Source organism: Rousettus aegyptiacus, unplaced genomic scaffold (assembly GCF_014176215.1).
Source record: "Rousettus aegyptiacus isolate mRouAeg1 unplaced genomic scaffold, mRouAeg1.p scaffold_m13_p_15, whole genome shotgun sequence".
In the NCBI taxonomy this organism is placed as follows: Eukaryota; Metazoa; Chordata; class Mammalia; order Chiroptera; family Pteropodidae; genus Rousettus; species Rousettus aegyptiacus.
Window position 1 is genome coordinate 8171179 of NW_023416290.1, and position 27979 is coordinate 8199157.

General features: G+C 34.8%; 1 protein-coding gene and 1 pseudogene across 18 annotated transcripts in view; both read right to left on the minus strand.

Annotated features, from left to right (window-relative positions):
• XKR9 (XK related 9) overlaps nucleotides 1-27979 on the minus strand; it is a 226234-nt gene that overhangs the window by 198002 nt on the left and 253 nt on the right. For 7 of the 18 annotated variants that reach the window (XR_004954587.1, XR_004954582.1, XR_004954588.1 and 4 more), the window contains exon 1: nucleotides 8837-8926. Coding sequence is in view for 10 of the 18 variants with exons in the window: in XM_016152963.2 (XP_016008449.1) it covers nucleotides 2484-3112; nucleotides 8837-9057; nucleotides 20847-21118 (1122 nt within the window). In the remaining 8 variants the exon portion in view is untranslated. Of the gene's footprint in view, nucleotides 1-2417; nucleotides 3113-8836; nucleotides 9058-20846; nucleotides 21386-24400; nucleotides 24469-25468; nucleotides 25858-27979 lie in introns of those variants that run through there. The other 11 variants (XM_016152963.2, XM_016152960.2, XM_016152959.2 and 8 more) reach the window with 8 other exon arrangements.
• On the minus strand, nucleotides 7433-7552 carry LOC118612315 (annotated as a pseudogene).

Here is a 27979-nt window from a genome sequence, read left to right on the forward strand (position 1 = left end):
ATTTTTAAAAGTACTTAGGTCTCACTTTCACAAGGTAAAAGGTACACATCTTAAAACAATAAATAAATGCAGAATTTTCTCCATAACAAACTGAACCTATTATCAAAATGTAGTCTCTTTGGGAAACCACAAGTGGTTTATGTTAACCCAAAGACGACTAAGTATGTGTGCAAATGCCCACTTAGAAAAATCCAACTTTTAATTTATCATGATCATGAAATGGGCATCAGCCAGAGTTCCATTATACATCTCTGACTCTTGTAATCATAAGGACAACCTTTGATTTATGTTACAATTGAGAATGAGCCTCAAGACATTGTACAGGAAATTAATGTTTGGCTTTGGTATTCTCACGGCTTGCAGCATTACTATAGTTGATAGCATAAACCAGGGAACCTATTAAGCAGCACATCCAATTTGTCTGTGGTTCCACTGCCCTCTAGTGGCTATTTTAAAACTGGTTATTAACAGCAGTATTAGCCTGCAAGCCAGCAGTGGTTCTCAAAGCAGGGTGGGCAGACCAGCAGCATCAGCAACATCTGAAAATTTCTTAGACATACAAATTTCAGGCTCCACCAAGATCTACTGAAAAGAAACTGTGAATGGTGTCCAGAAACCTAAAAGACCTTCCAGGTGATTCTAAGGGAAGCATTCTATTCACATTTCGAGTAGACAATAAAGTATATAAGTATATGTGAGGGTTAATTTTATGTGTCAACTCAGCTGGGCTAAGGTTTGCCCAGATAGCTGGTAAAACATATTTCTGGGTTTGTCTGTGAGACCATTTTTTCTCAAAGAGATAGCATTGGGATTGGGAAACTAAGAAAAGAAAACGCCCTCCCCAGTGTGGGCGGTATCATCCAATCTGCTGAAGGCCTAAATAGAACAAAAACGCAGACAAAGGGCAAAATTGCGCTTTCTGCTTGAGCTAAGACATCCATCTTCTCCTGCCCTTAGACGCTGGCGCTCCTGGTTCTCGCCTTCAGACTCAGATCAGGCATACATCATCAGCCCCACGATTCCCAGGCCTTCGGATGTGAACTGAATTATACCATGAATTTTCATGGTTCTCCAACTTGCAGACCACAGATCATGGGACTTTTTGGCCTCCATAACCACATGAGACAATTTCTCTGGAGAACCCTGACTAGTACAGTGTATACAAGTGTTCTTTTGTGAGAGTACTGTTCATAATTATTCTTATGCTTTTTCTAAATTTCAAAAGGTCTTTGGTATGTGCAGAATAATATAGGAAAAAAAAAGCTTAAAATTGGGGAGATTTAAAAGTGCTATACATCCATGACAATCACATAGAAAATAATGGGATAAAATAAATTTATTAGATAGTAAACTTTCATTTTAAGAGCTTGCTAACTAGCCAAAACATCTGAACAGGATCTACCCATTTGTTTCTTGGCCATAAATTGATGGGAAAATGTTTGTTGCCCAGAATGTCTGGGACATTCAATATTCAAGCTCTTTAGCAGGTGTGTATATTGTTCTCTAACCATTTTTTTCCATTACATAAAGTGCTATGTCTCACGTTCATTACAGCATTATTCACAACAGCCAAGAGGTAGAAGCAACCCAATGACAGATAAAGAAAATGTGGCACATATATACAATGGAATCCAACTTTTAATTTAGCCATGACCATGAAATGGGCATCAGCCAGATTTGGCCTTTAAAAAGAAGGAAATCCTGTGACATGCTACAATGTAGATAAACCTTAAGGACATTATGCTAAGTAAAATAAGCCAGTCACGAAAGAGACAAATACTGTACAATTCCACTTATATGTGATAGCTAAAGTAATCAAAGCCACAGAGACAGAAAGTAGAACTGTGATAGCCAGGGGCTGGAAAGAGAGAGAAACAGGAAGCTGTTGTTCAATGGAGACAGAGTCTCAGTTTGGGAAGGTGAATTGAAAAGCTGAGATGCAGAGCAAAGTGAATATAGTTAGCACTGCTGAACTGCACACTAAAAAGTGGCTACGATGGTGAGTTCGTTTTGTTTTCTTCCTCTTTCCCTCCTTTCCTTTTTCCTCAACTCGATCTGTCCCCAACTCAAAAATATATGCACTGTATCAAGAAAATAAGGAGAGAAGAACACTTGTGCTCTTTTCCTCCCTTTGCAGTTCTCCACGACAGGTGCGGCGGCTTTGGTTCAGGAAAAATGAGAGTTGGAGCAAAGCTCAATTTTGGCCTTCCAATTATGAGAACTGGACCACTTCTTCTAATTCAGCCTCCAATTGGCAACTCTAACAGACAATAAGGAAATATATCTAAGTACTCAAGATCTTCAAAACCAACTGAGAAAATAATATAAATAATAAAAATAGTATGCTTTCTCACATTCTTAATGTACCAGAACTGATCTCAAATTAAAGTAGGCAAAAATAAGAAACAACACACACATACACACAACGTTTTCTTTACTAACCAATGAAACAAAAAATAAAATACATTTAATAAGTGAATAGCTTATTGCATTAGGAAATACTTCATTCTACAATCTTTTTGCACTGGTTTTCCATCAATTTCATCAGGTTTTGCTTCTTCACCTCTGTTTGGATGCAAAGCCCCATAATAAACGATAAGAAAAATAATTCCAAGGAAAAGACTCAGAGCTATAATAATACTGATAGGTATAAAATAGTCTGAATTAAAAACAGAAAGCGGGCAAACCCAGAACACAATCAATATCCCTAATGTGGCCAGTACTCTCACAATATAATAACAAGACATTGGACATTTGGTATTCTGTCCTTTAATATTAAAAAATGTAGAGATAAGAATGAACCCAACAACAACCCTATATAAGAGCTCCATACTTACGGAAGCACAAAACTGAGTTTGGTTTTTAAATGCCCACGATATACCAAAAAACCAAAGAAATAACAACAGAAATAAAGCAATCTTAATGTTTAAGAATAATAGAAGTACAACACTCAGCATCCAAGATAATATTGTAAACAACTTGTAAGAGAGGTATGTGAGTTTGGGACACAGTCCATTAAGGAGATTTTTATCAGGCAAGGATTTTCTTAAAGCTACTTGATAATCAACAGTCGACCAAGAAATAGCACAGCAAGAGACCATGATGGCTGCATCTACAAAACAAAAAATTCAGAAAAGGTATATTGTTATAGGAATAATAATAGCAATATTAAATTACTAGATGCCATACATGCTTCATCTGTACATACACATACCCACAAATACAAGTCAGGCACTTTATAAACTCATTTCAACTAATCCTTTAAGATAGATACTAATATTCCCATATTACATGTGAGGGAATTGATGTTTGGAAAATATGTATTACTTGACCCAGGTCAAAGAGCTAGCAAGTTGCTTAGTTGAGATCTGAACCTAAATCTTCCTGATTCCAAAGTTTATGTACTTAACCACTACAAGATTTCGAATAAATTAGACAAACTCTGGACAAATTTTATTGAGCAACTGATACAGTAAAACTACATACTTTGGAAGTTCTCTAAGATAGGACAGTTATAGTCCTAGCTATTTTAGTCATTTTGGTTTTGACCTTGGGCATATACCTAATTCACTAAGAGACAGCATCATGAGAGAGGGAGGTAAAAAGGAAAGGAGGCAGGCATAGAGGGTGAGAGGGAGGGAGGACAGGTAGTTAAACAGACAATTAATGAGTATCGACAACTTCAATTTACCATATCTTTAAGATGATAGATCAAATGAACAAATAAGTTCTAAAACTTAGAAATTTCAATAGATTTGAAATCTTTACCCCATTTTCCCCCAACAAATAACAGAAGAGTAGGTTCATTACTACTTTGGAAAAGCACGTCATTAGCCCTACTGTCAAAATTGGCACTTTTATAAAACTGAAAGCAAAGATATTAGAGAGTGAGAGCCTCACTGGAGGTCTATATACTGTATTACGACAGAAAGGCTGGCTTTAGATCTATCTATTAAAGAAGATTACAAGGATTATAAATGCCTTTGTCCGCTCTCGTGGTTTTAGCACATACCTCTCTGGACCACACGATTAGTTGGACCTCTTTTCTTTCAATTAAAAAAATATTTAAATTAAAACATTGCTTTCCCCTAAACTGCCCTATGATGTCTTTTTTTTATAATTAGTTTCCATTTCTACCAAATTAACACATATACATGCGTATACAAACTAATACATACAAAAAGTACTACAGATTAAAAAAGAAAAAAAGAAAAAAACAGCTGCGCCTTGCTCTGCCCCTCTTCTCACCTCAGTCACGACCCCCAGAAGAAATCGACATCAATCCTTCTAGCTCTTCTCTTGACGTTTACTGCCGTATTTCTAAATGACACACATACTGTGCTACTTCTTAATCTATCTGCTTTAGACACTGCTTATTGATTTCCTACTTGAGACCGGGAAAATTTGGCACATACACACACACATATGCACCCGTCTTTCACTTTCCTTTCCCTCATCTGCCCAAAAGAGCAGAATCACAATTTTTGGTAAAATCAATATTCGGCATTTACCTAATAATAACTACACACATATAGCATTTTTTGCTGCTCAGTCAACTATGCTAGAAAAAAATCAAATTACCCTATGCTATCAAAAGCATATTATAAAATCATTATCAACCAAAAGCCAATCAGAAAGTACACAGCCAAAAGATTTAAAGAGTATTAAAATAAGATATTACTTTTCTTCTGCGAAATTTGTAGTACTTGTTAGCCTTCTTATATCTGTAATTTGCTATAATTTATCTTATTTTTTAAAATGTTTACTTTCATACGTTTTATGAACTGGTTTCTCCAAAATTCGTATGTTGAAAACCTAAACCCTTGATGTGACTGCATTTTCAGACAGGGCTTTTAAGGAGGTTGAGGTTAAGGCTAAATGAGGGCATAGGAGTGGGGCCAGAACCTGACAGGACTGCTGCCTTATAAGAAAGAGACGCCAGGGAGCTCGCTTGCTCTCCCCACAGAGGAAAAGCACAGCAAGACACAGCAAGAAGGTGAAGAGAGGGTCCTCACCGGGAACCAATCCTGATGACACCTTGATCTTGCACATCTAGTTAAGCTGCCAAGTCTGGGGTATTCTGTTACAGCAGCCCAAACAGACTAATGCAAAATCTAATTTTCGTTTCTTACTGTTATATTTTTTTTAATAGGGCTTCTGCATTGTTTTGGTTTTATACCTCAAAGAGCCCAGATCCAGTATGCTTTATCTTTCTCCTGAACTACATATACAAGGAATTTAAAATACTTTAACTCCATTTATCTTCTACCTGACTTACATGTTATTACTGTATTGTACTTTCATTCTTTTTAACCACACAGTATTTTTGTTTCATACCGTCAATTTTCTTTTAGATTTACCTAGATGTCTACCACTTTCTTTGTTCTTTATTCCTTCTTGCATCTCAAAACACTTCATTTCTGTCTGAAGTACATTCTTTGGAATTTCCTTTAGTACTGATATGCTGTGGTATGGATTTTCTTTACTTAGTTGCTTGTGAGATGATGTGCTTCTCGAACGTGTGGGTAGGTGACACATCAGTTCTAAAATCTTTTTCAGCCTTTCACTTTTCAAATATTGCTTCTGCTCCATTCCTTCTCTACTCTCCTTCCGGGACTCTGCTCAGATGTATGTCAGAGCTTCCCGTCCATCTTCCATGTCTTAATATCTCTTTCATATTTTCTATCTCTTTGTCTCAGTAAGCTAGATCCTGGAATTCCTCTGACCTAGCATCGACTCGCTAATTGTCTATACAGTTGTGTCTAATCTGGTGAGTTTTAAAATTTAATTCTTAAATGTTTTCGAGTCTCATAAATTCTACTTGTTTCTTTTTTAAATATACTATTCATTTTTTAAAGTTATCCTATTCCATATTTTCAAGTTCATCATTTACTTCTTTCAGGATAATAGGTTGCATGTTTTATACTTTTATATTTGGTAATTTCCAATCTCTAAAGTCTTAATGAGTTTTTTTTCTATTTCTGCTGATTCTTACTCACGGTGCCTTAGCTCTTTTTGGCACTATAAACTACCGTAAACCATTCACTTTCCTTGGAAAACTATCAATAAAAATTATTTGAGGCCTGTAGGGAGGATTTCTCCAGGGAGGATTTATACTTGTATCTGCCAGACACCTGGAGTCACTAACAGTCTGGAACCACTCTAAACTATATTTATAGCTTGGCTTCTATTACTTTGTTTTTTTGAAGGGAGGGGATCATTTTGTTTTGTTTTCTAGACTAGCCAAAGATATGAATTTTGGTTGCAAATCATATTGTTATAACTTCTCAATGACATTTTTCCCTGCCCTACTCAGCGGCAAGGCAATATTCCTTGGAGCCTCTTGGAAGTGGAGAGTAAGTGAGGTAGATAACCTCACTTTCCCACTGAGGAGGGTGGTTTGTGGTGTACCAGCTTGGTGGATTACCGTTTTCTACCAGACTTCCTTGTGAGAGCCCTGAGTTTTGTCTTCAGTTCTCCACACCCTGCTAAGCTATCAGAATTGAATCGGCTGTCTATGAGGGTCTGTAAAAACTCTCCAGGTGCAAATGCCTTCAGAGTCACACCTAATTCTGCTTTATCCCCGCTTTCAAGCGTGCTTTGGCTTGTAGTATCATACTGTTTTCTGCCTTTATGAAGGCTTTTGAAAATATCTGTCCAATAGTTCTACATGTCTTCAGAGAGTAGGTTGATTCAAATAATGTAGCCTTTCAGTGGCAGAGTTGATTGGAATAGCCTCAGTTTTCCATCTGCTTTCCATCTTCTAAACATTTGTTGACATTTCAAATCTACTATTCTACTCTGCATTCTATCCTTGTGGGTTTATATTCTTTTTAGTTTTTTACTCTTCTTTTTAGTATGATTTCAGGAAGAAGCAAAGATAAAAGAATATCAGTCTACTGAAGTTACTTCAACATGTAACCTAGTTTTTTTTTTTAACATTCTAAGTTACTCTTCCTGTCAAAAAAATAAAGTTACTATAGAAAATATAAAAATTCAGAAAAGTATAAAGATGATAAAATCATTCATAGTCCCACTTAGAAGTGGAGAATGAGGTAGCTACTTTCACTTTGCATAATCCCATAAGCAGCCACAGTTAACATTTTTGCATATTTTCTTCCAGACTTTTTCTACATAATAATTTCTTTATATCATTTAAAGTATACTTATGGAAAATTTTATAAACTTTTTTGCCTAAATTTTATTTTAGAATTACTTTCCTGTTCATTAAAAGTTATCTTTAAACACTATTTCTAGGGGCTACATAACTTTTTATACTAAAAGTCTACAATAACTTATGTATCAAATCTTCTATTGTTAAACTAGATTATTTCTCATTTTTTGCCTTTTTTTTTAGGCAAGGCAACCCTTGGTTGACCTCACAGATTGCAAGGACCTTGTCAGCTTACAATCCCTTATTTTTTATTTTTTACACCTACAGCATCTGGTTTTCCTAGGTGGTCTCCCATCCAAGTACTAACCAAGGCCCAACCCTGCCTAGCTTCCGAGATCAGATGGGATCGGGCTTGTTCAGGGTAGCACAATAGTAGACACATTATTTTTTGCTCTTTTTACCTAACACCTCAACATCTTAGTTCAAGGAGAAAGTAAAAAAATGAAGATGGAACCATAATATGAATATAATTGTCACTGGATCCTACTGCTGGTCTGGATACTATGTACTACTTGGAATAACTGGAAAAGCAGATCTACCATAACACAGGCTGTAAACTCTAAATGTTGAACTTCTAGTTTCAGCAACTATTTGGTACAGAACATTTAACTCTCAAAGCACAAATTCTTTGCATCACAAGGAAAAAGAGGACTCATACATAGTAGGTCATTTCAGAGTCATACTAACAACCAAGGTAAAGGTAGAAATACTAGAAGAAGCTGCAGTGTAGAGGTTTACAGGAAACTGGGAACAGAAAGACCATCTGGGGGCATGAACTGATCTCCCGGGGAGTCTAGCATAGAGGGAACTCCAGGAGGACGATGACCTGCTCCTCTGCGGCAGAGTCGAGTCTGTACACGGCATCCAGCCTCCGGCATTAATGAGACTGGAGCTATTATTTAGCAAATGCTTTTAAACATCACAAATTAAACGCCTATTAAAAGTTTCTTTTAAATGAAAATACCAAACTATTCTTTAAAATTGAATATTTTACTCCAATGACAAAATATGCTATAATAGAGCAACATATTGGCCAACTTGCAAAACTTGCATGAGTTTTGCAGCATTTGCACGCTCGCCCTCATGATCCCTGACACACTTCACATATGCAAAATGACACAAGTATTAGATTATTCAAGGCAGCATCTTTCGCAATAGTAAAACATTAGAAACAACCTAAATAAACATAAAATACAGGCTTGTTAAATAATTCATGGTACATCCATAATTTGTAATATTATGCAGATAATAAAAATGAATGAGGGAGCTCGTTTTGTGCTGATATGAACAGATCTCCAAGATATGCTGTTAAATTCACAAAACAAAGACAGTTTTATTTTATGGTGCTATTTCTGTAAGAGACAGAGAGGAAGACAGAGAGAGAGACAATGAGAATGAATACAGGCTTTTAAAATTTTTTTCTGAAAGAATCGTCAAAAAAATGACAATAATAGTTTCCTTTCTGGTCAAAGCAAGAAATGGAAGAGGGGAAGGAAGACTACGTCTTTATATACTTTTTAATATTTAAACTATGTACTTCTCAAAAATTAAATAATACTAAAGAGAAAAAAATTTTAAAAATTCTAAAACCTGTCAAAAAGTTATGTAATTGACATAAGCTCTCAGTGACAACCATCTAACACGGTGTTAAGAAAGACTTACACTGACTGAAATTTGCTTGGCCATGTTCCAGAAGGGTGTAGAGCTGAAGAACAAGTTGTGGACAGCCTTCAAGATAGGTCTCAAACAGCCTGAGCATACTCAAATCAGTCACTCCGTCTATAACTTCTTTATGTAGATCAGTTTGTTCTTCTATGAAGTTATCAGTTTTGCTGCTATATTTGAAAGCCACATGATAACCCTTTTTTAAGGTAAACCAATACCTGTAAACATGAACACTTATCTTTAGTAATGTAGTCTTCATAACATGTACATTAATATATATAGCAATTAAAAAACAAGTAGCATGTGTTTAAGTACAGAATTTTCCCACAAACTTTCTCTACTAAAAATTTCTCCCAACTTTGTGAACATATCATAGTGGCTTTATTGAGATTCTGATTCCATAAACTTTTATTTCATGTTTGATGTACCATTTTGTGCTAGCACTATTAAACATACATAATCATATTTCATCCTCACAATAATTATGTGACATGCATAATTATTATCCCCATTTCACAGATGGGGAAACTAAGGCTAAGAACAATAAAACTAAAGTTACACACACACAGAGTAAGGGGCAGGCCTGCAGTCCAAACTGAGATCTTATGATTCCTAGTCTTAACCATTACTTTCAATTCATGTGATTTATCTTAAATACAAGATGAATACATGCTCTTAGGATAATGTCAAGGTTGAAAATGAGACTGAATCTTCTTTTAATTTAATCTAACAATTACTCAGTATCTGCAAGGTGCTAGGCTACTTGACCATTACCATCTTAAAAAATATATGAAATCTCAAATACTCTTAAAATATCCTTGCTCAAACTTTTCTTCTAAAAGAATTTTTAAATGAACATTCGACATCATGCAAGTAAAATTAATTTTTTAAAAATAAGACACTTAGAAGAAATCCAAGACTAGTGATAAGGCAACCAGGATTCTATCCCGAAAGTTATCAGAACTCTTTATCTACACCTAAATCTCCTTATATGTAAAATAAGGGTAGTGACATGCACCCTGTTTCAACCTGCTCCTTCTGTCACTGTTTCCCATGTCAGTAAATGGTACTGACATTCACTATGTGGCTCAAACCAAAAACCTGGGGATAATTCCCAACGCCTTTCCTTTTCTCATACCCATAAAAACTCCTCAGCAGGTTCTCTTTGTTCTTGATTCTAACTTAAAATATACTCAAATCTAAATACTTACCATTTCCACTGCTTCCATCCTAGTTTAAATAGCCAACATCCCTAGCCTGGATAACTTCAATAGACTTGTAACTCGTCTATCTGATTCTTCTGCTCCCTACACAGCATCTAGATTGAGCCTATTAAACATTAAACATAATTCAGCTGTCAGTCCTCTGCTCAAAATGTTCCAATGATTTCCATCAAACTTAGACTAAAACCCAAAGTCCTGTCCATGTCATACGAGGCCCTCCGCGATCTGCCCTGCCCCCGCACATACTAACGCCACCTTCTCACTTCATTTCTCCCACGCTTACGGTGTACCCTTCCGGTTGTTTTTCCCAATAGAAAGTCCTTGGTCTTTGCTTCTCCCTTTAAACCCCAGGTATTTTATAAGTTTATTCCTTAACTTTATAATGTATCTTTAAGATACGTGACACAAAACTTGTCAAAAAGTAAAAGGAGAGAAAGACAAATCCAAAATCTGAGTTGAGGATTTTAACACTCCTCTCTCAGTAACTGAAAAAAAAAAAAAAAAAAGCAGACCCCTTCAAAATAGCAAGGGTAGAAAAAATTTTAATAACACTACCAGCCAAATTACCTTAATCTGCATTTATAGAACACTACATTCAACGACAGCGAACTACAAATTCTTTTCAAATACACATGGAATATTCACCAAGTTAGACTATATGTAGGCCATAAAACAAGTCCCAATAAATTTAAGAAGACTGTAATCATACAAAGTTCTCTGACTAAAACAAAATTAAATGAGAAAGCAACAAGATATCTAGGAAAATCTCCAAATATTTAGAGATTGAGGTTAAAGTCCCAGAACTTAAAGTTGGATAAATATTGCATCCTAAGAAATTTTATCATTATTACATGACCTTTCTCTAAGGAGTTTTAAATAGGAAAATAGGAAATAGAGTTTGACTATTTAATTCCCATTTAAGAACCTCTATAAAGAAGGGCCTATGGATATGTAGGAGGAAGGAGACTCATCTCCCATTGTACTTTTTCATACAATTTAAACTTTTTTACCATGTATTTAAAAGGAGCAAAAATAACTTCCATATTTTAAATACATAATTCAGATGCCTATTGTATATCCATCAAAGAAAAAGTCTCCTCTGGCAAAGAGAGAGTTTTTATCACAAACCATACATAAAATGGAAATGCAAAAGTGTCATCTAATTTATATTCTGGAAAATGAAACATTCTATTCCACAGACCCCTGAGGAAAGAGAGCATACTTAATAGCAACAGGCACTTATACCTGATAAATCATTCATGTTGATAATCCTTGTCTTTCATCTACCAACATGAACTCAATCTATCTATCCTCTAGGGAAATTAATCTACAGTTCATCGAATCTCAAGTTCTTCTGTACTTAGTCTGGACAAACCCTCGGATAATCGGGCCCATTCTTATGAACCGCTTTAATTCCTGCTTACTTCTCACTATGCGTCTCAGTATCATGCCACTTCCTGCACTAAGAAAATTCAAGGAGAAAGAAGAAAAAAGGCAAAAAAGAGAGAAGTGGTTATTTTGCTAACAGCCGACCTAATTTTTGCTTTTCTTTTTTTAATTGTTTGTACAGGCAAAATATTCACATAATTCAAAAATCAAAAAATAAAGTTATTCAGTGAAATAAACTAATCCTATAACCCAACTACCCAGTTCCGCCCTCCCCATGACCACCAGAATTAACCACTGCTAGTTTTGTGTGTACCCTTCTGGAGTTTCTTTACACATACACGAGCAAACATAAATATATATATGCCTTTTCGCCACCTTCTTTTACACAGATTATAGCATATTACACCTGCTGTCTATACCTTGTCTTTTCACTTAAGAATACATCTTGCAGTTCTTTCCATTTCAGTACATAAAGTACTTCTATCATTCTTTGTAATAGCTATATAGTACCTCCACTGCATAGATACACCGTCAACTCTATCGACAGACATTTAAATTGTTTTCAATATTTTGCTATTACAGACAATACAATAATTGAAAAATTGTGTGTACATATCATTTTATATGCATGCAAGTATGATAAATTCCCAAAAGAGAAACCTCTGGCCTAAAGAAAGATATATGCACTTGAAATATGGTCAACCTGTCCCCCGCAGGGATTGTACCAATCCATAATCCCATCGACAAAGTACGACAATACCTGTTTTCCCATGCCTTACCAAGAGAGTATATTACCACTTGAATTTTTGCCCATCTGGTAGGTGAAAAATATATCAGTAAAGTTTCAATTGGCATTTTTTTTTTACTATGAATGAGATTTAGCACCTTTCACAGAATTTAAGACCCATTCACCTATCCTTTTCCATGAATTACCCTTATTCTTTTCCTATTTTTCTATTGGATGGATCTTTTAATTTTGACTAAGGAAGCTCTTCAAATATTTGCAGACTAGCCCTTTGTCTGTTATAAGTTACAAATATTTTTCCCTATTAATGTTTTCTTCTTGTTTTCCTTTTGTTTTCCTTTTGTTTTTCTTTGGAAGGATTTTCGCTTTTGTTTATTGACATACATTTTTAATAGTCAAGTCTATAGTTTTTATAGCCTATGGGATTAGAGTTACAGTTAGAAAGACTTTCTCTATTCCAAGGCTATAAAGGAAATCTCCCATATACTTATAGTATTTTTTTTTATATTAAATACTTGATTTGTCTGAAATTTATCCTGGTGTCTGATATCGTACCTAAATGTACAGTCCACATCATACAATCTAAAATTATCCCAATTCTAAAGTTAATCAAAAAATTTACTACTTCCATGCTTCACATACTGGCTATTGCTTCCTTTTACTTCCATTCTGGTCAATTTCTACAATCTGTGTGGTCTACCTACTTACATGGCATACAAAAAACCCTCTTTTCTTGTGCTTGTGGTTTGGACTGGGTGGAAAGTGTGGGGAGCGCTACTCTAGAAACAAAACTCTTCCAGTTTATCCTTCCAGATTTTCTTCTGGTTAGAAGGAATCAGAGCCCATATTTGGTCACATCAAAGACAAGGAGGGTGAAGACAGAAACTGCAACATTTAAAAACTCTCTCAGTGCCCACCTCTACATTTCTATCAACACACTTCTGAGGATTTCACCTTCATCACAAAACAGGTTCAACTTTTTTCAAAATCATGTATCATGCTACGGAATGGACTAAGCCTGACCTTCCTGTGAAGGTCCAATTATAATTCATATAATTTTTTTTTTCAAATGGCTACCCAGTTGTCCCAACACACCTAACTATTAAATAAAAAATCAGTAAGTATGCAGAATCTCTTTATAGGACTATCAATTGCATTCACTAAGTTTTATTTGTCAAAAGCTGCAACCCACCAACAACCGCAGAACACATGTGTTTCAAATACACATGAAATCATAAAGATGAACCAGATATCAGGCAATAAAACAAGTCTAAATAAATTTCAAAACTGAAATCTTAAGAGTATGCTCTCTGACCACAATGGAATTAATCAGAAATCAATATTAAAATATCTACAAAAGACCCAAATACCTGAAAATCTTTTTAAATACAGCCTAACATTTCAGTACAAGAGAAATCACAGGAGAGCTAGAAAAAACATTTTGAACTGATGGATAATAAAAGTAATATATGAAAATTAATTATTAATATTATCTGGGATACAATTAATACACAGGTTTAGGGGAAATTTAAAGTTCAAATGCTTTCATTAGAAAAAAACAAAGAGTTGATGTTAATAAATATGTTTCCATAGAAATGAGCTATAAAAGGAGAATCCAGCCCTAATCACATATAAGAAAGAAAATCAAGATAAAAGCGTAAATCAATGAAATAAGAAAGAGAAAAGCAATAGAGGAAAACTAAGAAGCCCAAATTTGGTTCTTTGAAAAAACATAAGAAATTGATAAACCTCAAACAAGACTGCAGAGGGGTGGGGAGAGGGAGAAAGAAAGGGAAAGAACAAAACAATTTCAATATCAGGAATGGAAAAGGTGACATCACTAAAGATCAAAACTATAATAAGGGGATATTAGGAATAACTTTATACCAATAAATGAAACTTTGATAAAGTGATCAAAATCCCTGAAAAATACAACTTACAAACACTGACACAAGATCAAATAGAAAACATGAATAAACCTATATCAAAAAATCAAATTTTTCAAAAGTCTACACGACATTACCTCGATCCAATATATTTTATCAAACATTTAAGAAAAACACACCTATCTTATACAAACTGCTTCAGATTAATAAAGAAGAAACACTTTCCAACCTCTATTATGAGGCTAGCATAAAATTAATCTAAAACCTGCCAAATACATTAAAAGAAAATTATAAAACACTAACCCTCGTGAGCATGGACACAAAAATGCTTAACGAAATATTTACAAATGGAATTCGGCAATGTATTAAAAAATAATAATCAATTAGGGTCTATCCCGGGAATGCAAAGTTGGTATAATGGCATTAAACCAATCAATGGAAGAATGAATCAGTGAAAAAAACCGTATGATCATCTCAATAAGTACAGAAAAAATATTTGACAAAATTCAACATCCATACATAGTAATAAAAAAAACTCTAAAGAATATTAAAAGAGTAGGAAATGTCTTTAATCTGATAAAGGGTAGCTATGAAAGACCTCCCAGGTAACACCAAACTTCATGGCGAAACATCTGACACTTCACTCCTCAGAACAGAACAAATCAAGGCTAGCACTCTCATCACTTTTATTCAAAGTTTCCTGGAGGACCTAGACAGAAAAATGAAGCAAGATAAAGAAATAAATGGAACAGTTAAAAGGAGAAAATTGTTCTTATTTGCAAAAGACATGATGATTAACACAGAAAATACCAGGAAACCAAACAAAAAATTAATATAAGTAATAAGTGAGTTCAGCAAGGTCTCAGGAAGTAGTTGTAAAAAAGTTCACCTGTATTTCTACTCAGTGGAAACAAACAATTGAAAAAGGAAATTTGAAAGGCAATGCCCATTACATAGCGGGTAAAATGATTCCAAAATTTATGTGGCAATACAAAGGCCCAAAGATAACCAAAATAATTTTGGAAAAGAAGAATATAACTAACAAATACATGACTTCAAGACTCACAAGACTTCAAGAACACATGGCTTGACTTCTAATTTCCAGCCCGTCATATAAGGGACTTAGAAGTTGCTGTTCCTCTCTAACCAGTAAAAACTAAACTGATAAAGAAGTGACTCTACTTAGATCTGACAGAGAAGTAAAGTCACAGGGAAAACTGTTTCCCCCAAAAACTGGAAAGACGGACAAGTGGATACAAAGAATCATACATTACAGGAGCAGAAATCCTCAAGCAGGATTCCCTTTAGGAATAGTGCCGGATTAGGAAAACCTGAACTGTATTGATGAATTGCTGGTGGCTAAGTGTGTAGACAAGTCTGTGAGTCAAAAACTGAGGAGATGCCCCCACACTTTTGTGAGTTTTACCTCTTGGAACTCTGACTCTCACAATGAAGACAGGGAAAATTTCCACAGGTATCCAGCAGAAAGAAGTGAAAGTAACCATTTGAAATACACCAAAGCATTCAGGCAGAGGCATTTGGGAAGTAGACAGACCAGGCGCAAATGCCCACTAAAAGACTGAGACCTAAGCACAGGACTGTAGTATGCTTCTCTTCCTCCCACACTTGACCAGTATATTACTAAAGGCCTTTTTATCACAGTTCCTTTCACCTGGTACACTGAGTCCTCACTTTCATCGATAGGTACTCAGAACTGCAGTGAAACAGCATTTAACAAAATCGGTTTTACCACAGGCTATTGGTATGAATAAGAATTAAGTTAGCTCCTATGGCATCTCATCGATATTATAACAAAATGATATTACAACAACGTTATAACAAAATAACATAACCACATTATTCAAGGACCTGCTGTACATCGTGCCCAGCTTTCAACAATACATTACCAGGCCTACTCCAAACATCATTTGAAGAGACAGAGCAAGTATCAGAACCAGACTCAGATATGGCAAGGCTGCTGGAATTAGCAGACCATGAATTTAAAACAACTATGATTACCATGCTAAGGACTATAGTGGAAAAAATAGACAACATGCAGGAACAAATGGTTCATGTGAGCAGAGATGGAAATTCTAAGAAAGAACAGAAAATGCTAGGGATCAAAAACACCGTAACAAATGAAGAACAATATTAATGAGCTTATTAGATTAGACACGACTGAGGAAAAAATCTCTGAGCTACAGAATATCTCAATGGAAATAACCAAACTGAAAAGCAAAGAGACCAAAGACCCAAAAAGACACAACAGACTATCCAGGGACTGTGTGACTACAAAAGGCGTAACAGTACATGACATGGGAAAAAATACCAGAAGGAAAAGAAAAAGAGAAAGATACAGAAGAAATATTTGAAGTGGTAACAACTGAGGATTTCCCTAAATTAATATCAGACACCAAACCAGATAACCAAGAAGCTCATAGAACACCAACCAAAATAAATGCCAGAAAAACAACAACAACAACAAACAAAAACGAAAAACAACTATACTTAGGTATACCACATTCAAACTGAAGAAAATCAAAGATGGATAAAAAACCTTAAAAAGAGCCAGAGGGTCACGGGAAAACATCTTACCTATAGAGGAGAAAAGATAATCACATCCGACTTCTCAGAAAACATGCAAAGAAGAAGAGAGTGAAATATTTAAAGTGCTGAGAGAAATGTACAACTCGGTATCCTAAAAAATGATGTTTCAAAAGCGAAGGAGAAAGTCATCAGTAAGATGATGAAGCAAAAAATTCCAATGTTTGTCTCCCCACAACAAAAATAATGAATAAACACCTACAGGGAGGTGGGTCCAAGATGATACTGCAGGAAGATGCTGATACTTACTTCCTCCCAGCACCATGCCAAATAAAAGTTATGAAAAAAATTACACAAAATGTACCAGTGTCAAAAAATAAAAATTTAAAATAGCTAAAACTTAAGAGTCATGCTAGATACAGTGACAAGGTCTAATTTACCTTTACCTGCAGTCCCAGGAGGAAAAGAGACAGAAATATGGTAAAGAAAATTTTAGAAAGATAAAGACTGAGAATTGTACAGAACCAATGAATAATCCAAAGAATCATGATGAAGACTAGCAAATCCCAAGCAAGAAAAATAAATCTACACCTAGATACATCATAATTAAACTGTAGAAAACCAATGACAAAGAAAAAAAAAAAAATCATAAGAGCAGCCAGAGGGGGGAAAAACAAAACACTTTCAGCAAAACTGAAATCTAACTCTTCAAGAGCAACAGTGGAAATCAAAAGGCAGGAGAAAGTAACACAAAGAGAAAAAATAACTACTCGTCTAGAATTTTATAGCCACTAAAATATCTCTCAAGAAAGATAATGAAATAACAGCATTTCTAGACAACCAAAAAACGAGAGATGGTGTCACTAAGAGATTCAACAGATACAATTCTGGACTTCAGACAGGCAGAAGAAAAGTGATCATGTGCGGAAAGTCTGAGTTTCGAGAAGGAATAAAAAATAAAGAGAGTAGTAAATATATGGAAAAATATCAACAAAATTTAATAAAAATATAACTATATAAAACAGAAATAACAGCACAATAACATTATCTAGTGAGACTAAAAACAGAAATTAGAATGCCAACAATAATATATAAATTGGGAACATGGTACATGGAATTCAAGTGTTTTGAGGTCTTTATATTATCTATGAGAACAATAAAATTTCTGTTTGACTTTAGACTTGGGATAATTTAAGAATGTACATTTTAGGGTAACTCAAGATTGCACTTTATGGACTACACTTCTATGTAGGATGTAGAATATTGGATCAGACCAATGCTCCTGCCAAAATAATTAAAGAAACTGGAAATTGAGCTATTTCTGCAGATACTTGTTGCTTGAAGGTATTTGCTGATTCTGTTACTCAGGACAAGATGTTGAAAATCTGGATTTTTCCCAGTCAGAGGTCTATTGTTAAGAAATGAAGAAAGTAGCAGAGGTATTAAAAATCTTGCAGAACTGGAGATGGACCTCAAAAGCATAGTCAGTTTTTCCCCCCAGATATTTGCTAAATTTTGAAACTACAAGATAGAAGCTAAAAGCTAAGCAGAAAGGCTTAGAAAAACAATGCAGAATTTCTGGCAGTCTTGAGGTACCGAGGAGATAAGGACTGGTATTCAGGACATGTGGGAGGGAGCACGACCACACTGGACTCTTGGTGGCCTAGAAGGCTACACTCTAGGAGCAGGAGCAAACCAAGAGTAGACTGACCCTTACTCTAAATGCCTAGGATTATATAGGAAAATACCATCATATGGAGCCTCTATAATTTTTTGAATACGGGGTCTGACATTCAATTAAAAATTACTACGTACGTCAGAAGACACTGAAAATCAAGGGAATTTGGCTTTCTTTAACAACACAATTTATAAGTTATAACAAAATGTCTGGAAGTATATTATTTAAATACCAATGAAAATAGTCCTTCAGATATGAAAATTTTCCACTTACAGAATAGCAAATAACAATTTACCATATTTCTAAACTCTACAAGAGTAATTTTTATCCTTCTTTAGATATTACAACTACATGATTCTCACTATTGCTCATACAGAATTTTCATTAAATCTTACTTGTTACACATATATACTTATCAGCACTAATTTTTACTCCATTCCTTTAAACATTTTCATCTTATTGAGAACATAGTTTTGAAACTAACCTCCAATATCAACACCTACTTTCCAGCTTCCCTAAAACCTGTTCTTTTTCTCTTTGCATATTTTGTTTCTCTTATATATTATAACCTTAATAACTCTAACTTTAAAAAGACAAAGTATGTCTGAGTAGAAGATATTCACTTATGATACATCTGATAAGAAGTTAATATCCAAAATATATAAAGAACTTATACAATTCAACAACGAAAAAACAAACAATCCAATTAAAAAATGGGCAGAAGACCTAAACAGATATTTCTCCAAAGACGAAATACAGATGCCCAATGGACATAAGAAAAGATGTTCAAGGTCTCTAATCATCAGAGAAATTCAAATTAAAACCACAACAAGCTATCACCTCACACCTATCAGAATGGCTATCATCAATATCAAAGGACAACGTGTGTTGGCAAGGATGTCCAGAAAAGGGGACTCTCATACACTCTTGGTGGGATTGCAAATTGGTACAGCTGCTATGGAAAAGTCTGGAGGCTTCTCAAAAAATTAAAAATGGATATATCTTTTGATCCAGCAATTGCACTTCTGGGTATTTATCCAAAGAAAACCAAAACAATATTCCATAAAGATCTATGCACCCCTATGTTCATGGCAGCACAATTTACTATAGCCAAGATATGGAAGCAACCTATATGCCCATCAACGGACGACTGTATAAACAAGTTATGGTTCATATACACGATGGAATATTACTCAGCCATTTAAAAAATGAAATCCTACCATTTGCAATTAAATAGATAGACCTAAATGTTATTATGCTGAGTGAAATAGGACAGACGAAGATAATTACCATATAATTTCTTATATGCGGAATTTAAGGAACAAAAAGAATAAACTAATGAAAAACAGACTCACAAATATAGAGAACAATCTGGAGAAGGCCAGAGGGGAGGAGGGCTGGGGGGCTGGGAGAATGGGGTGAAGAGTTAAAGAAGTTCAAATCAGTAGGTGATAGATGGTCACAGGGATGGGGAGCACGGCATAGGCCATGCAGTCAGCATTAATGTAATGGCTAGGTGGAGAGCCAGAGGAGAGAAGGAGCCATTAGGGAGATTGTTTTATAAACTATATAAATGTCTAACCAATGTACTGTATACTTGAAACTGATAAAATTTAAAAATAAAATTAAAAAAATAAAAAAAGTATGTAAAAACACTTTGAAAACTATAAATCTCCACACAAATTTAACAGCATTAATTATTGTTACTATTAACATATAAAAAGCCTGGAAAAAAATTTAATACTTTCAACTAATTACCATGAATATGTTACTTTTTAACGAGATAGAATCAGAAATTAACCTTCAGGTGGCTATTGAAATAGTCTAAATTCAAAATCTAACTGTAACAAAATAGGTTGTTATCTTTCTAATATTTTCTAGTTTTTCTCTTTTCTTTTAAAATATATATTGCTTTTAACAGAATTAAATCCCTTAAGGTCCTCGCTTGTATTGTGGTGGGTATCCCCACGTCATAAATCCCTTAAGGTAATAACGAAAAAATCATATGAGATTAGATATATCATGGAAATCTCAGGGCCTATTTAGATAGTTTCTTTAACTAATGAAACAAGGTTTTGAACAACATGATTCTTAAGGCTATTTTTAGTTTTGTGTATATGACTAACCATATGTCTATACACTACCGCAGTAAAATTTTCATTTAGTTAAATCAATAGTACAAGTAACTTAAAAACTTAAGTGCTCTAACCAATTGCAAATGTTAGGCTATATTTACACAATCAAGCTTGGAATATAAAAAGAGTCACAAGACAAAAATGAGTCTTTTTCTTTCCCATAAAAAGTGAGTACATATCAGAAAAAAGTAACTTAAATTAGGTAAACTGAAACATTTATTAATAAGCCTGGAAAATTCTGACAGTACAGCAATGACTCCTATAAACATCCATAATAAGGAGCAAGTTAACCTTTGTACTACATGCAAATAGAGGACCTTTGTACATTTGATGTCCTAGATAAAGAAAGGTATTTTCTGTTAGGAGAAAAAGAAAAATAGTGATAATCATCAAAAATGTATGCTCACCTTGTAAAAATTCCTCCTTGCAAGCAATGAAGTAGAAGAAAACAATGCTGACCTTCTTGGCCCGCTTTCTTTAAATCGGCCTTGAACCAAGAATAACTAAAACACTGGACCACAACCGTCCCAAATAGCATAAAGCTTACTGTTAAAACACTAAAAACATATTGTCCTTCACGGAAAAACCTGACAGATACCCAGATGTCCACAATTAAATCAGTTATATAGATTACAATGCCAAGAACTGACATCATAAAATTTAATTTAGTATATCTCATTATGAATCACTACAGCTCTTAGTTATCTACTTCTCTCGCACAAAAAGAAAAATACCAGAACAAATATTAGTGCATCCTTCAGTACGGCACCAAATTTTAATTGTCTTCCCTACATTTATTCAGAAAAATAAATGTTATGAAATTGGAACACTAAAATCAAAGCGACTAATTTTAACTTTCTTTTCTAAATCTCTAATCTAGGTCCAATGTTACAAGGCTTTATTCAATCTTCTGTTTCACAGTGCTCTTCATTACAGATGACAATACCTAAAAAAAAGGATATAAGATTCTAAAATCGTAGGTCATGACTTTATCAAAACTTATTTTTTAAAAATACTAAATTACCACTAAATATAGTTCTTCTAATAGCTTTGGAAAAGTAAAGTCTCAGAAATACACTAATTGACAACTTCCTCTCATCCTATTCACCTTTTAAAAACATAACCTACTCACAAAAGTATTTATCACAGGACCATTTATAGCACCAAAAAAATTGGAAGCAATCTAAATGTATCAAAATAAGAAATTATTAAAGTAGATAATGGTAGATAAAATAGAATATTACAAAGCTATTAAAAATATATTTAACAAAGGTACAGTAGCTGTGAAAATTCTTTTGATCCAGCAATTCCATCTAGGAATCAAGCCTAGAGAAATATTCACAAATGTGCACAAGTTTATATATGTTCTTTGCAGAACTTTTTTATAACCATAAAAAATTGAAAACTACCTAAATGACCACTGAGAGACCTAGTTCAATAAATTATGGTACATACACAGTAAAGAATACACCATGCAACCTTTAAAAACAACGAATTGTTTTATTTAACCTGATTTCAAAAGATCTCCAAGATGTAGTAAGTAAAAAAGTGTCAGAAAGATAAATTGGCACATATGGTTTTTAATTATATATGTAAAAGAGAAAGGGTTGAGAGTAGGAAGCAAATGCAACTTCAGTACTTTAAATGCTTTTATATTGCTTGACTCTTTTACAACAGGCTTGCACTCCTGTAATACATAGTTTCTTAAAATATAAGCAGTAGTAAATGATGGTTCTAAAGAATTTTCATGACTGGAGAAAATGTTTATGCTACTAATGATAGCTAACATTTACTCAGCAGTATGTGCCTGGCATTGAACTAAATGTTGCATAAAAATGTCCCCATTTAATTCTTACATCATACTTGGGAAGTAGATACTACTATTATGTGGGCTGAATGCAATCTGTAGATGAGACTGGTCTGACTAATCAGTGTTTTTTTAATTTTCCTAATTCACTGCCAACACTTCATATAAAAATCCAGATTTTTCACTGCTACTAAAAAAAAAAAAAAAAAACAACCCACAAAGATCTGCTACACTAGAGTACCATTCTTCCATTAGCAGTGGGTGCCTCCCTAGATGGGGCATGCTCTCTTGAGTCCACCAAAGTAGCCAGCCCAGCCACCCCACTTCAGTCTTTTTAACAGCTAGGTCTCAATGCTAATGCAGCTACCTACTACTGTGTGTCTTTAAACATGTTCTTTTATCTCTTTATGCCTTATTTTCTTCATCTGAAATACAGAGATGATAATGGTACATACCTCATATAGGGTTGTTGTGAAGGTTAAAAAGGATAATACATATAACTCATATAAACTTCTAGAAAAGTACTTGGCACACAGGGCTTAATAAATGTTAGTTATCATCATTACCTTACATGCCTATTTGATTTTTCTAAGCATCTGAGTTTGTAATCTCTGACTTCACTTTCAATAATGTTAAGTGAAAAAGTACTACATGATCTCAAAGCTTTGAAAATGCAAAGGAATAAGACTGGAGAAATACAAAAATGTTAACATTGGTTTTATCTGATGAATTATTAACGGTGATTAATTTTTTCGTCATTCTTTTTTGTATGTATGGACAGAATTGTTTCCCTGCAAAATCGCGTTAGAATTTTACTCTCTAATACGACTGTTAGAGATAGGCCTTTAAGGTTGAAAGGGGTCATAAAGATGACCTATTTCCCGGTTAGAAAAAAAGTGCAGCTTGCTGCCAGCATTAATTTTACATAAACGTGTTCTTTGAGGCTGAAGCAAATCTGACTGGTTTTCAATGTGAAAATAAAATATAAGAACTGTTCTTGAAGTTATTTCTAAACAGAACTTGACTAATCCTAATGTAACAGAAATTTACACATAAATCAGATTCATCAAATGAACCTTCAGCTAACAACTGTTCAAGAATGATGTTAGCATCATGCATAGGAATGCTACATCTTCTAGGATTTGACATTTTCAGTGATTAAGAATTACTATATTTTGTAAATGTAAATACACTGCTAAAAACAGAATGCTATAAATAAAATGCCATTTGTTTCCAAAGACTGTAGATAGACTGGAGCGATGCAAAAAGAATTTTAAAAAGCAGGATATTTCATGGCAAACTCTGCAGGTGAGGTTAAGGATGTAAACTGCGAGTTATCTCAGGGTGAACACTGCAGCTGCACGCGCTGCCAGTGTATATTCTCGGGGCAAACGGGAAATAAGTTAATCTGATAGAACTGGTGTCATAAGAAGAGGAAGAGACATCAGGGATCTATCTCCCTCCCCCACGACACACGACACACGACACACACACATGAAAGGGATGTAAGGACACAAGAAAACTGCCATCTGAAACGGAAGGAAAGCGGCCTCACCAGAAACTGACCCTACTGGCACCCTCGTGTTGGAGTTCCAGGGTCTAGAACTGTGAGAAAATAAATTTATGTTGTTTAAGCCACCCAGTCTGTGGTATTCTGTTATGACAGGACTAGCAGACTAACACCTTATATGTCCTATAAAGAACATTTATTACTTTAAGAACCAGGAGGAAAAAGTGTTTCCAAAAACACAAACACAGTGCAATATATATATGCCTTACTGTTAAATTGTATTCCTGAAACACTGGTTTTGTTAACCAATGCCACTATAAAAAAAATTTAAAATTTAAAATTTAAAAAAATAAACAATTAGTAAGACACACACACACAAACACACACACACACACACACACACACACACCAGTAAGCATGAACCTTCCCTCAGAGATATTTACTTACTCTGAAATCAGATTTCTCTTGGAATAAAATTCACTGAAATAAGGAAAAAAAAAAAAACCTTCCATTTTGTACATCTCATCAGAGTACCCTTCTAGCTGCTAGATGAGCTACTGCTCAATTCATGAATCCCTTAAAGCCAATCAGATCTTAAAAAAATAAATAAAATAAAAACAAACTAATACTTGCAGTGTTCTTACCATTTTACCACTTATATATACTTTATTTAAAAATCTTCAGAATAACATTAAAAAGTATTTCGGTTTTCCTAAAAAAAAAAAAAAAAGGTTCATAATCACTACTTTTCCTGTCAAGAATATTGTGGCCAACAGGATGGAAAAAAATAATCTTAAAACATGAGTTTTCCCAACAAAGCAAGCCATGAATTCCCTGTAGGATTTTTACCTTAAAAGATCATCATGCCCAACATAAGCATGGAGTTTGGAAGCATGAGAATTAACCAGCAAGTTCCATTCAACTAAATTAAATATATACTTGGAACCTATCGTGCTATTTTAGTCTCTTGGAATAGATCAAGAGACAAAAATCCCTGCCCTTATAGAACTTACACTTTAGCAAAGAAAGATAGTTAATTAACAGTAAAATAATAAATTATTAAATATTATAGTCAAAAGTGATAAGTGCTATGAGAAAAAAAACATTGAGCATATTAATAAGTGCATTTCTTAATTACTCTCCCCACAAAGACCTTCCTTTATCTTGCATAGATGTGGAAAATACTAGCAGTTTTGAGTCAAGTTTTATAAGATGGGAAAAATAATTTCTAAGAAACTTATTAATTGCATTATTGATAGACCATCAGACTCAACAGACTAATCTGATATAACAACCTCTACATTCCTAATTTAGAGAGGCTAGGCACAAAGTCAACTGGAAAGAAACCTACACATCAAGGTAATAAACCTAACAACTCTCTTAAAAGGACCTGCAGCTCCTTCCATTACCACACAGTTGTATAATTTGTATGAAGGACAGTTCATCTCTATTCCTACAGTTGATCACTGTTCCAATACTACCTTACGAAACATAATGCCATCTATGCAATTCGACTTCCTAGGGAACTTATGACACTAACTTAATAAAACAGTTTCAATCCAGTTTTATTCAGAGGTCAACCCAGTGGCTATCTGGTTGCCAGCCAAAATATACAACCTTTGCCCACTATACACAATCTCTTTACGACAAAGCAAATGTTTAGAAAGTAAAAACCACCAAACTTTCAGTTGTCGACAAAATTTAACACTTACTTGTCAAATATATAAAGTCTTCTTTAACTCAAAGTCCCTTCTAGAAAATCTTCATCCTGGGAATCTTTTAGTTCTTCTTCACTGAAATCAAGTATGTATAATTAAAGGGTTTGTACCTTTAAGACTGAAGGCTAACAGGAAACTGAAATCACCTGTTACATGTGGGATGTTCTAATGTAGCCATTACGAATCTGATTCATTGTGACTGCACTACACCTGTTTACAACTACCACATTGCAGAAAGGAATGTGGCTCCTTCTATATAGGTGGGACTAGGTTACAAGATTTTACTGTATTTAAGAATTGTTTTAAGAAAATACAATTTGCCTCAGCATATCCAAGTTAAAGTCATGTTTGAAAGAAAAATTCTAGAAAGTGGGTAGGACTAAGTTAATGATACAAAAGAGTATCATAATACTCTTTTGTATCATTAACTTAGTCCTACCCACTTTTCAAAATGTGTACCTTCTCGAACCCTGTGCCCCAAGATCATGATTACTGGTTTCAATTCCCCAAACAATTCACTTTCTTCTCTTCCCAAGCCTTTTCTCAGGATTGAAATCAGCTCAAAACCAATGACCTTTAAGCTTTCCCAGATCTTCCTAATTTGACCCTCTCCTTCGCAATCTCATCACTTGAGCTATGCTTCTCCTCTAGAATTTTCCTAGTCTTTAAAATAAGACCACGTATATCTCCTTTCGAGTTTTGAACCTCTAAAAAGCTTTCATTTTAATACTCTCCCCCACAGTATGTCCACGAGAACAATGCATGTTGTAGGCAGATGATAAATAACCATAAATTTAAGTGAACAAATGTAAAACTCTTTGGTCTTATTTCTTGGAGAGCAAGTTAAACTTCAAGTCACATTGCTAAACATATTTGTCTGACAAAGATTGTTTTGTTAGCTGTACCTTACAATCTCTCTTCTAAACTCAACCCATGTATCCAACTATCTATAGATGTCATTACTGTTGTGGCACATTCAAATCTAAGACCCATGGAGCCAATTGAGATTAATTATGAACCTTTATTAGCCGGCCAGCGACTGATTCTCCCCACTAGAGAATCAGCCCCGAGCCTCCAGAGGTGGCAGCTTCTAAAGCCTAAAACTACGTCTTGGAGGGCTTTGATTATACAAGCAAGCAGATTACAGAAGCGGATGATGGCGGTTAGTTTTGTTATCTATACTCCGACGGCAATATTGTTTTATTTTTCTTCTTGGTAGCCTTGGAACTATTTTCTCCTATGCAGCTGGCACCTGGAGATATCACTCTCTGCCCTGTCCTTGGGGCTGACTTACTGAGGAATTGATACCAATAACCATAACAACATATTTTCCAAAGTAGTCATGGCCGGTATGAAGAGGGGAGATGTGAACAAGGAAGATATTATTGAAATTCACTTTTACACTGTTACATTACAAGGATATTTCTGAATCACCTCACTTTCACCTTGTCTAAACAAGTTCACTATCTATCTCTGTTCCTGCTTTTTGGCTAGTGCCTCCTTGTATGACTACTCTCAAGTCACTTAACTTTTATTTGTTGGGCCTATTTCTTCATATGCCAAACGAATTAAGTGAAATCGAGATGGCAGACCCAAAGGAAATTCTAATTAAAAAAAATAAAACTAAGGAATAAGAGAATGGAGCGGCCCATAAGTCTCAGGGAGAGCACTATGGTCCAGAAACTACAGTTCCACCCTCTTCTCAAAGGTCCTGCTGACTTCCCAGCAGAGTTCTTAGGATAAAGGAAGATGGGGGATGCTTCCAGCCTGAACAGCCATTAACTGATGGCCACAAATACATAAATATCGGTGAGTTCAAAATGCCTGATTTAGAGAATTCTGATGGTTAATTCCAAACATTTTTAAATACTGCTTGCCTTCTCTTTGAGAAGGGGATAATTTACATGATTGTTTCAGTGAAGGTTTTTGAAACACTTTGCTATTAAAGGTCCATCTTTGTGACACAAGGCAAAAAAATTTGTCACACATAATACAGTTGTCTTTCGAGAAATTTGGAGTATTAAGTTGATTTGTAAAAGAAATGTTTTATAAATAAGAAACAGTATTTTCCTCAGAAACACCTGCCAAAAAAAAAATGTTTAAAATGCTTATTTCTTGGAGAGCAAGTTAAATTTTAGAACATCTAACTTGTCAATCTCTCATTTGTTTTGGAAAAGAGGTGAGCGGGGATAGTAAATGCGTTCTCTATCTTTTGGGGGGTAGTGATTACAACTGTAATGCGATGAAACTGATCATGGGATCTGCGCATTTTCTTCTACGTAAATTGTAACTCGGAGTTTTAAAATAGGGAGAGGTAGTGAATGGCGGGGTTGTCAATGTGTCCAACTGTTCTCCAGCTTAAGGCCGACCCACCACTCTGGGCAGGCCGGCGGCACGGGGGGTGTTACTGCGAGGATTAAACGAGACAATGCGCATACGAAGCACTGAGAGCTGTAAGCGTTGGTACACACCACTTCCGGCTGTGTACTAGAAGAGACAGGGTAC